Source organism: Suncus etruscus, chromosome 9 (assembly GCF_024139225.1).
Source record: "Suncus etruscus isolate mSunEtr1 chromosome 9, mSunEtr1.pri.cur, whole genome shotgun sequence".
NCBI lineage: Eukaryota > Metazoa > Chordata > Mammalia > Eulipotyphla > Soricidae > Suncus > Suncus etruscus.
This window is the reverse complement of record NC_064856.1, coordinates 103,134,485-103,146,832: the sequence shown is the minus strand read 5'-3', so window position 1 is coordinate 103,146,832 and position 12,348 is coordinate 103,134,485. Positions and strand designations below refer to the sequence as shown.

Sequence of the window (12,348 nt, the reverse complement as noted above, 5' to 3'; positions counted from 1 at the left end):
CCTTAGTAGGTAATTATATATTGAATAACCCAAGACAACTGACTCCAGAAGTTCAGAAAGAATTAAAATTTTTATGGACCACCTTTAGAAGACATACCTTACTCGCTTTGCCCCCAGAGAGAAAAAATCAACAATAGCTGCCATTGTTCAGTTATCAGGACATTTGGAATGGATATATCTTTATTGGAAACAACAGCATAGAATCATGTCATATTTAGAACTAATAGCTAATTTAATTATTAAGAAGAGATTGTAAACTCACACTTTATTGGGATAGGTCCCTGATCTCATAGCTCAGCCAATACCCCAAAATTAAATTAAATCAATAAGTAAATGAACAAGTAAATGAATCAATAAGTAAGTAAACTCTTGTTGATATTCTACATTTACTAAACAATGTTTCCATTTTCCTTTTCTTTTCCTTTGAGAACAGAATGAAAAGCCTCCTTGGAGTGAAAACTAAAACTTAAAACATGACCTGCAAAGAGATACTGAAATGTGCTACTTCCTGATTTTCCTGCACAGATCTGATGCGATCATTAGCTGATATACTTAACTAGGGAAAACCAGCCATCCCCAAATTACTCTACGCACAGCTGAAGACATCATCAAACTACAGCTCTTTGATCTGATGTACCTGGAACTACCTACCCTAACAACTTTAAATACAAAAAAAGGGGCAAAAAAACGAAGGTGGGGAGATCTAATCCTACAGTCCAGCATCAGCCAGCAATAAATAGTGTCTGCCCATATAAATAAGACCCTAATTGTGATTGGCTGATTGAGTCTATAAATTCCATCCCTAGGAAAGAAATATTAGTGGTTAAGAGTTATTGGCAGTTAGAAGAGATAGTTGAAGGAGCACTTGGATTGAACTGTTTCTATCCTTGGCTATGGCTTTTCTCCCTGATTTGAACTGACCTTTGGCTACTTTCAGTTGTATTCTTTTACTTTTACATCATAGACCTGTTCCTTTTTCCTGGCTCTCATTCTAACCTTACTCCCAAACCCATCTTTCTTTTTCTTTTTCTTTCTCACCTGGCCTAGGGGTTTGTCATAGGCCATTGGGCTTCTCCAATAAAAAGATTAAAATATTTGTCAATCGTCTAGCAATCTTGTTTATTTTTTCAAAGAACCAACTTCTGCTTTTGTTGATCTTTTGGATTGTTTTTTGGGTTTCCATTTCATTGATTTCTGCTCTCAGTTTTGTTATTTCCTTCTGTCTCCTTATTTTTAGTTTCTTTTGTTGATTATTTTCTAATTCTATAAGCTGCGTCATTAAGCTATTCATGTATGCTCCTTCTACCTTCCTGATGTGTGCTTGCAAAGCTATAAATTTTTCTCTCAGTACCGCTTTTGCTGTATCTCATAGATTCTGATAGTTTGTGTTTTCATTGTAGTTTGTTTCCAGGAAATTTTTGATTTCTTCTTTGATTTCATCTCAGACCCACTGGTTGTTCAGAAGTAGGCTGTTTAATTTTCAGGTGTTAAATTTTTTTCTTCTGTGTCCCTTTGTAGTTCACATCTAAATTCAGAGCCTTGTGGTCAGCAAAGGTAGCCTGCCAAATTTCTATCTTTTTATTTTATGGAGGTATGTTTTATGTGCCAGCATGTAGTCTATCCTGGAGAATGACCCATGTACGTTGGAAAAGAATGTGTATCCAGGTTTCTGAGGATGGAGTGTCCTATATATAACTACTAGGCCTTTTTCTTCCATTTCTCTTTTCAGGTCTAGTATATTTTTATTGGGTTTCTATTTGGTTGACCTATCAAGTGTTGAAAGCCTGTGTTGAGGTCTTCCACAATTATTGTATTATTGATATCCTTTTTCAGATTTGTCAACAATTGTATTAAATACTTTGCTAGTCCCTCATTGGGTGTGTATATGTTTAGGAGAGTGATTTCTTCCTGTCTTCATTCCAATACTATGCTGTTTTTATAACTATTGATTTGTAATACAGCTTAAAATTGGGGAAAGTAATGCCTCCCATATACTTTTTCCCAAGGAGTGCTTTAGCTATTCGAGGTTGTTTATTGTTCCAAATGAATTTCAGAAGTGTTTGATCCACTTCTTTGAAGAATGTCATAGGTATCTTTAGAGGAATTGCGTTAAATCTGTACAATGCTTTTGGAAGTATTGCCATTTTAATGATGTTGATCCTACCAATCCATGAGCATGGTATGTGTTTTCATTTCTGCGTGTCCTCTCTTATTTCTTGGAGCAGTGTTTTATAGTTTTCTTTGTATAGATCCTTCACATCTTTAGTCAGGTTGACTCCAAGATATTTGGGTTTGTGTGGCACAAATGTGAATGGGATTGTTCTCTTAATGTCCATTTCTTCCCTATCATTATTAGTGTATAAAAAGCCCATTGATTTTTGTGTGTTAATTTTGTAGCCTGCCGCTTTGCTATATACATCTATTATTTCTAGAAGCTTTTTGGTAGAGTCTTTAGGGTTTTCTAAGTAGAGTATCATGTCATATGAAAACAGTGAGAGCTTGACTTCTTCCTTTTCTATCTGGACTCCCTTGATATCTTTTTCTTGCCTAATCGCTATAGCCAGTAATTCCAGTATTATGTTGAATAGGAGTGGTGAGAGAGGACAGCCTTGTCTTGTACCAGAATTTAGAAGGAAGGCTTTTAGTTTATCTCCAATGAGGATAATATTTGCCACTGGCTTATGGTAGATGAATTTAACTATATTGAGAAAGGTTCCTTTTATTCCTATCTTGCTGAGAGTCTTCATCAAGAATGGGTGTTGAACCTTATCAAATGCTTTTTCTGCATCTATTGATATGACCTTGTAATTTTTATTTTTCTTGTTGTTTATGTTGTGTATTATGTTGATAGATTTATGGATATTAAACCAGCCTTGCATTCCTGGGATGAAACCTACTTGATCAAAGTGAATAATCTTCTTGATGAGGCACTGGATCCTGTTCGCCAGGATTTTGTTGAGGATCTTTGCATCTGTGTTCATCAGGGATATCGTTCTGTAATTTTCTTTTTTAGCAGCATCTCTATCAGGTTTTGGTATTAAGGTGATGTTGGCTTTATAAAAGCTACTTGGAAGTGTTCCTGTTTTTTCGATTTCATAAAAGAGCCTGGCCAGGATTGGTAGTATTTCCTCTTGAAAGGTTTGAAAGAATTCATTCGTGAATCCATCAGGGCCTGGGCTTTTGTTTTTGGGTAAATTTTTGATTACGGTTTTAATTTCCTCAATAATGATGGGGGCGTTTAGATATGCTACATCTTCTTTATTTAACTGTGGAAGGTTATATAAATCTCTGCAGTATCTGTAGTGATCTCCCCTTTTTCATTTATAATACATGTTATCAAGTTTCTCTCTTTCTTTTGCTTTGTGAGTTTTGCCAATGGTCTATCAATCTATTTTATTTTTCCACTGACCCTCAGATCAGTGGAATAGGCTTGAGTACTCAGAGAAGGTTCTTCAGACATATAGCCACCTAGTTTTTTGATAAAAATGGAGCAAGGAAAGCCTATTCAACAAGTGGTGTTGGCACAACTGGTTAGCCACTTGCAAAAAAGCGAACTCAGACCCTCAGCTAACATCACGTACAAAGGTAAAATCCAAATGAATTAAAGACCTTGATATCATATCTGAAACTATAAGGTATATAGAACAACATGTAGGTGAAACACTCCAGGACATTGAGACTAAAGACATCTTTAAGGAGGAGACAGCACTTTCCAAACAAGTGGAAGCAGAGATAAACAGATGGGACTATATTAAGCTGAGAAGTTTCTGCATCTCAAAGGAAATAGTGCCCAGAAAACAAAGGCCACCCACTGAGTGGGAGAAATTATTCACTCAATACTCATCAGATAAAGGACTAATATCCAAAATTTACAAGGTACTAACAGAACTATATAAGAAAAAAACAACTAACCCCATCAAAAAATGGGGAGAAGAAATGAACAGACACTTTGAAAAAGAAGAAAGGCAAATGGCCAAAAGGCACATGAAAAGATGCTCAACATCACTAATTGTCAGGGAGATGCAAATCAAAACTACTATGAGGTACCACCTCACCCCACTGAGATTGGCACAGATCACAAAAAAGGAAAACAAGCAAACAAGCAGTGCTGGCGGGGATGTGGAGAGAAAGGAACTCTTTTTCACTGCTGGTGGGAATGCCATCTAGTACAACCTTTATGGAAAGCGATATGGAGATTCCTTCACAAACTGGAAATTGAGCTTCCATACAATCCAGCTATACTACTCCTAGGAATATACCCGAGGAACACAAAAATACAATACAAAAATCCCTTCCTCACTCCTATATGCATTGCAGTGCTATTTACAATAGCCAGACTCTGGAAACAACCAAGATGCCCTTCAACAGATGAGTGGCTAAAGAAACTGTGGTACTTATACACAATGGAATACTATGCAGCCGTCAGGAGAGATGAAGTCATGAAATTTTCCTATACATGGATGTACATGGAATCTATTATGCTGAGTGAAGTAAGTCAGAGGGAGAGAGAAAGACGCAGAGTGGTTTCACTCATCTATGGGCTTTAAGAAAAATGAAAGACATTTTTAACAGTATCTCAAAGACAAGAGAGATGAGGGCTGGTAGGTGTAGCTCATGACATGAAGCTCATCACATAGAGTGATGAGTGCAGTTAGAGAGATGACTACACTGAAAACTATCATAAAAATGTAAATGCATGAGGGAAGTAGAAAGCCTGTCTCGAGTACAGGTGTGGGGGGTGGGGAGGAGGGAGATCTGGGAAATTGGTGGTGGGAATGTAGCACTGGTGAAGGGGGGTGTTCTTTAGATGACTGTAATCATACAACTATAATCATATTTGTAATCATGGTGTTTAAATAAAGATAATTATAAAAAAGTAGTAAAAATATGTAAAATAATCTTTCAAAAATAGTTGTCAAAGTCTTTTCACCAATATTTCTTCATTTACAAGTAAAAATAATGGCATATTTTCTTTATGGGATGAATTTGATGCTTGATTTGGCTAAAAAATTAATAAATAAAGTGCGTGTATATAAAATGTCTTTTGCTAATAGAAGTTGACAACTATCTTGACTATTGGTATGAACTATTTTACCTGTTATTTGGGTTCTCTTTCTCTTCTGGGTTTATAATCTGCATTTGTACTTACTGGTTATTAGATAAATCAGCTTAACTCCTACCAGTCCTTCTGATTCCAATTCTAAGTAAAAATTACAGTCATGAGGTGACAATTGAACTAGCGAGTGGGAATAGAATTCAAAAGGGAACAGTGAACAAATGAGGAATAAAATTATCAGAAAACAAACAAAACCTCATGACTCAAGAGAGCAAGTACCTTGAGACTTCCTCTCTCTAATTGTCTCTTTTTTCACCTATACCTTCTATAACAAGTCAAGAAGTTCTGTAGTTGTCTGTCTCTTGTTCTGATAAACAGTTATATTCATATATTCAGAAACTCCATTTTGAATGCAAAGGGACTCATGAAAGTGTTTTTGAAGTTAGGTACACAATTTCAGTCTTTGGAAATCTCCTCAGGATTCTGGATCCAGGTGAGAGGGCAACTATCTGGTAGATCAGAGGATTATGCACTATCCTGGCAGCTGTTTATTCTTCTAGTAGGAGCTTGAAGAGCAAGGCTACTCACTCCTCTTCAGATACACAGGTATTTTTTGGGTTCTTTTTATCCTTACCCAAATTTCCTGCCCATCAGTGATCTCTAATCAAGCAGAACAAGCATTGGTATGAGGTGAGATTGAGAATGATTTAAAGTGCACAATTCTAAGACTATCATGTTGAATATTATTTTCTTCTCTTTATTCACCTATGATGGGGAAAATAGATGGTATAGAATTAAATATGATAGAGACTATAAAGCATAGTACTTAGTGAAAGTTAGCAACTGAATCAAAAATATAATGTCCTGAATTTTAGGGACATTCTCAAGAATAAATATATTTGCCTTTGGTCTCCAATGTTATCATTTGAACTATAATTTCTATTTAAATTTTACTTGAGTATTTTGCTTCATTATAGTAATAATAACTTTCTCTTTATTAAAAACATATAATCTTTAGATAATTTCCAAATGATCCACCATCTTTCCAAATAAGTATATGTATATACTGCAAAAAATAAAATGCAAACAATGGTTCATATTTTAAGTAATAAGAGAGAAACTTGAAACAAACAAACAAACAAAAAAAACAAAAAACAAAAACCCTCCAAAATTCTACAATGAAATAAGGTACTAATTTTCAGTCCATTGATCATTTAAAATACTCAACTATTTCTCCAATGCCATCTTTGAAGAATCTAAATATATGTGAATTTACCAGCATCAGACACACAAAGATATTCAGAGCTGCTCCAAACAAAGGCATAATTGTCTGTCACTTTTAAACTTCTCATGCTACATAGTTTTATTTTTATTCAGTAGCACCCCAGCTTTTAAAAACTGTTTATTGTAACCTGTACAAATTGGCAAAATGAGAACACCTTTGTCGATCTGAATTATAAAGTTTGATGACCTAAAATTACTATATAATAATTTCCATGAATATTTATGACAGTCACCTTCTGTACTTCAAATTTATCTGGAAGTTAGTAAAAATATTCAAAAAGGCATATGTGTATATTCAGATAATTTTAAAATTCTTCCTATTACTTGGCATTTTTAATGAGATCATTATTATTATACATTAAACAAAACTGCCCGAAATTCTTCAGTCTCAATTGGAAATGCTAATTAACACAACAACTTCCAGTTATGCCTAACTAATAAAAAAGAAAATAATTTGGTGCCAGAGTGATAGCATAGCAGTTAGGCTGTTTACCTGTCAAGAGGTTGGTTAGGAGTCAATCCCCAGCATCCCAGATAATCTTGGTCTCCTAAGAGTTATTACTGACTCCAGAATCAGGGGTATCCCTTTTGGCCTACTGGTGCACACAAACTCCCACCATCCCCCCCAAAAAAGGAAAAATATTTATGCAATTCATTAGCAGAGAAAAGATTCCTGATGTATTTATTGTAGTGTTCTTGTATTTTTCTCTTAAAAATAATCTTATAAACTCATTTAAGGAAAGTTCATAGTAATTGTTCATAACCCCTTTGAATGATTAGGTAAACATATCTATGATTGAATACTGTACTTCCTACTTATCTTCACCAATGAAAAGCAGTCCTTGGTAATAGATGCTAAGTGTAAACATTAAGGAAAACTAAAAAAAATGGAATCATATGAGTGGTATCTTTATGGTTCCAGGTGACATGTTTAAAGTCCCTGGACTATGTCTGATTACCTATAGATGTACTATGTGTCAATAATCTTCAAATTACCCTACAAAAGTCTGAGATCTTTGACATTCAATCCAAAGACAGTGATCCTTCCTATATCATTGTTATCTGGCAAATTTCAAAGAAAACAATAGTAATTACCTTTTTATAATTACTGTTGCCTGCACTGGGTGCATCCATTTTCTCATATATTCTTGCCATTAATCTTCTTCTAGTTCATAGGCCATAGTTGCCTTTTTTGTCCTACCTATAGTCATTTTTCTCTTGATAAATAACTTTCTTGCTTGTGTTGACTTGCTCAAATATTTTCACCTCTTTTTATTCAGAAGTCTTACTTCATTCCCTGAATTCAGACTATTTCTATGTTTTTCAAAAGTCTCCGTAATACACGTTGTTACCTAGGAGATATATATTTTGTAATGTTAATTTTTGGTCTAGGTTAATCACTAAAGTTTGATGTCAAGGAATCAGATGAACTACATTTTATAAATTGTATTCCTAAAGAAAACATTTTCAGAAACATGAAATTAGTTACCTGAAAATTTCAGATATTCAGAGTATAGTTGATCATTGAAGATTACATCAGTTTCCAGAGATCAGGCATGTGTAGGGTTGAACTAATTGATTTGTCCAGTGATTCATCTAGTTCATAACTGCAATAGTAACAATGGTTTTAAAATATTAAAGAATAAGGAGAGTTACCATAAAATCAGATGAAGTGACAAATTAAATTTCCATAGGAAGGAAATATAACTATCTGATAAAGATTTAATGATGTTACTAGACAACAATTGTTGAAGTATTTCTACTTGTTACACACTGCATAAAATCCATATTTTTATTAAGTATAGGTGTTATTATTACATTTGACTTTTAACTAAGATATAAGCAAAGCCTTAAAGGCATTGTCCATGCTTTTGTGCCTGAAATGGCAAAATCAAAATTAAAGAAAAAAAAAAAGCACTCAGATAAAAATCTTTTTCTGTGTGTGTGAGTGTGGGGCGTTTACTTTCAGTTAAGTGACTCTTGAGGTAGGAAGTTATGCATGCATATTTTCTTTGTTGAATTTGTCTAAAAGTATATACACAGGAAAATTGTTCTAATGACCTGCTAATGAGACTGACTGATGCAGCATCTTATAAAGAGCATATACTGTTTTTTAAGATTGAAGAAATCCAAGAAATAAGTAACTTTAGTTAGAGATCTGATAGTCTGAGGGGAGGTGCAGATAAATATATGCAGGATCTTAATGTAAATTACTAGAACACTGGTGCCCCACAGGGAATGCCCTGCAGGCAGGAATCCTATGTTCAGTTTTTTCATATGTCACAGACCCAGAAGAAGATAATCTTCAGAGATTTTACTATAGAATCCTCTTTCCTTATATTACTATACAAAAGGTAAAATCTCCCTTAGGTTTAGTTATCACTAGAGAGGAATTTGTTATCTGCCTTCTTCCTATTATTGTTTATCCTAAACAATAAATGTCCCACTTGGAGAATAGTCAGGTCTCTCAGCCTATAATACTGGGAACCCCCTGACCTCATGCTTTTCTCTTTTATGTCTGTCTTGTTTTCTTAATCCTAGAGACACCCCTACTTCAGACCTAATCACCTGGTAATATATTACTTGTCAAAAATATTCAGTTGATTTGTTATAATTTGACTTAAAATCTTAGCTCATGATTCTGTACATGTTATAAATGAGTAAAGGAAAATGCTTACCCCTGTTTCTAAGAACTGCATCCACTATCCCCATTATGTAATCCTTCATAACTTATGTGGATTTAAGAAGTACTTCTTTGTTGATTTTATTTATTTTTACATTATTTACTTGCAATAGTATCAATATTGTTTTTATACTTGTAATGCATAGCCTGCAACCAGAAGAATGCCAAACACTGATTTAGGAATAGTTTTAGGAATAGATTTAGGAATAATTTTTTTTTTTTTTAGGGGAGGGCACATTCAACTATGCTCAGGGCTTACTCCTGGCAGTGTGCTTAAGGATCATTCTTGGAAGTGCCTGAAGAACCCTGTATGTTACAGATATCAAGGGGCCTGTAAGGCAAGTGCATTTCTTACTGTTCTATCTCTCTGGTTCACAAGTAGATTTTAACTTGTTAATCAAAATAGAGTCAAGGATAATTTTGAACACTTAGAGTCCATCTATAAAGTTGTCATGCACTTTTCTTGGCAGAAGGACCAGTTTATAGAAGACTTAAAAAATCAGCAGGGGCCGGAGAGATGGCATGGAGGTAAGGCATTTGCCTTTCATGCAGAAGGACGGTGGTTTGAATCCCGGCATCCCATATAGTCCCCTGTGCCTGCCAGGGGTGATTTCTGAGCACAGAGTCAGGAGTAACCCCTGAGTACTGCCAGGTGCGACCCCCACAAAAAAAATCAGCAGCGCAGAGAATAATTCCAATCCTAAAAAAATTCTCTCTTAGGTATCTCTACTTTGAGATAGAAAATTCTGCCTGCAACTAAGGTACATAAAGATACTCTTTAATCCTAATGTATTGACATTTTTCTAGGTTTATTCACCTTATTTTCTAAGGATGCTTCTTGTTGTGTGACACTTCCATTATTATTTGACATTATTCTTGTATGTCTCAAGATTGTATAAAACTGGAAAGGTTATTATCTTTTGATCTACAAGATTCATTGGTAGTTTTATTTCAAATCTTAAATAACAATTATTCTGGGATACTTATTTCACATAAGAATCAAGGTGACAGCATTTAAACAGCTTTAGAGCAACACATGGGTCAAATCCTTACGTTGTGATATGACAAAATTATCTTATTTGGGTTTCTTCCAATATTTATATACCTCAAAAACGTGGAATGGTAAAATAAAAAAATTAGTAGAGAATGTACTAATAATTGCCATTCACTTTCTTTTATTGACATATAGTGACAATATTTATTCAAGAAAGTTAAGAAGTCATTATATTCCTAATACAGATTAAATCTTTATTGCTAGTCAGTCAAGCTTGTAGATTTAGTCAGCCGTTATTAAAAATCTTAGAAGTAACACATTTTGCCTTCTGTGAATGAAGCTTCCCTTCTCATTTTTTAGCAGATGGCACCAGGCAGGTCTATGGCAGATTCCAGAAACCACACTTTTGTGTCTACGTTTGTGCTCATGGGACTTACAGACAATAAAGAGCTGCAACTTCTCCTTTTCCCAATCTTTCTAGGGATCTACCTGGTGACTCTGATATGGAACCTGAGTCTGATCATCTTAATCAGAATGGACTCTCACCTGCACACACCTATGTACTTTTTTCTTAGTTTCCTGTCATTCCTAGACATCTGCTATTCTACATCTATCAGCCCAAGAATGCTTTCAGATTTCCTCAAAGACCAAAAAACAATTTCCTTTGCTGCTTGTGCCATCCAGTACTTTTTTGTATCTTGGCTAGGGATATCTGAGTGTTGTCTCTTGACTGTCATGGCCTATGACAGATATGTTGCTATTGGTAACCCCTTGCAGTATTCTGCCATCATGGTTCCAGATGTGTGTAAGAAGATGGTTACTGGTGCTTATGGGAGTGGGTTTTTCAGTAGCTTAATTCTGACGATCCCTGGCTTTAATCTTGATTTCTGTGGACCTAACATCATTGAACATTTCTTCTGCGACATGCCCCGTATGTTTCCTTTGTCTTGCTCTAATACCTTTATATTGCAAATAATTGTTTTCCTCATAGCTATGCTTGTCGGGTCTGGTTCTTTTTTTATGATTTTATTATCCTATGCTTTTATTGCAGCTTCAATCCTAAAAATGTCATCCATTAAAGGCAGTCTCAAGGCTTTCAATACTTGTGCCTCCCATTTGGCTGTTGTGACACTATACTATGGTACAATTTTTGCTGTTTATCTTCAGCCTAATTCTAACCATCCCAGAAAGCAGGATAAAGTGCTGTCAGTTTTCTATGTTAATGTTATCCCCATGTTAAATCCTCTTATCTACAGTCTGAGGAACAAGGAGATCAAAGAGGCACTCAAAAAGGTGATAGAAAAAGCAAAAACCTACCTCTAAAATTATAATGAATGGCAGTAATTTTCTTCTTGCTCAGGAAAGAACAGTTTGGAACATGACTTTTGTTGCATCAATAAAATCTAAGAAAAGAGAAAAAAAAATCTTACTGCCTAGAATCTTATTTCTATTTTCTGCACCAGCAAATGACTTTATTGAGACAATGTTAGTAGTGTTTTATTTAGCATGATGACTACTTCCTGGTAAGTATATTGTGATACTATTCTGTTTTGCGATTGCAGAGGCATTGATAAATGTTATGTGTAGACTAATGTCAATTACCTAGTAGGCCATTAAGATGATTTCATTAACTTTTAAGTTTCCATATATTTAATATTAATTATATGTTATTTAAAAATTCAAGTTTATTAAATCTTATATTAATTTAAATATTTACTTATTTCTTCCACACTTTAGGGGCCTTAATATTGTTAACACAATATAGAATAACTTAATAGTATTAACTTAATACTTTTAATAATTATGACAAGTGTACATTGTTCCAATACCACATCCACCATTAGAGTCTTTCTTTCTTCCACCAGTCTCCCCCAAACCTCTCTTCCACTTGTCTCCCCAACATGAAAACTCAATTACTTTGACCAACTATGTGTTTCTGTTGTCTTCGTCCATTTCTTCCTCTCTTACCATGCATCTTTATATATCACATATGAAAGAGACCATTTTGTATCTGTTCCTCTCCTGACTGATCACTCAGCATGATACCTTCTAGTTATATCTACAAAGCTTCAAATAACACGATTTTATCTTTTCTTATAGCTGCATGGTGTTCTGTTCTGTAAATATATCACGTTTTTTAAAATTAAAAATTTTAATTTCACTACTGTGTGATACAGTGTTAAAAGTTGTTGAAAGTTGAGTTTTAGTCATACAATGTTCCAATGTCCATACTTTCACTAGTATTCCTACCACGAATTTCTTGCCTCCCTTGCCTCCATTTTTGTTTTCCTTGCCTCCATTTTCACACTTAGACTTCCTCTATGGCCAATC

At 34.6% G+C, this 12,348-nt stretch overlaps 1 protein-coding gene across 1 annotated transcript; it reads left to right on the top strand.

The window, feature by feature from the left end:
- The first annotated feature begins 10,380 nt into the window (after window positions 1–10,380).
- Window positions 10,381–11,340, top strand: LOC126018739 (olfactory receptor 5A1-like). Its single transcript, XM_049780834.1, has one exon. The coding sequence runs from the start codon at window positions 10,381–10,383 to the stop codon at window positions 11,338–11,340; it is 960 nt and encodes a 319-aa protein (XP_049636791.1).
- The last annotated feature ends 1,008 nt before the right edge of the window (window positions 11,341–12,348 follow it).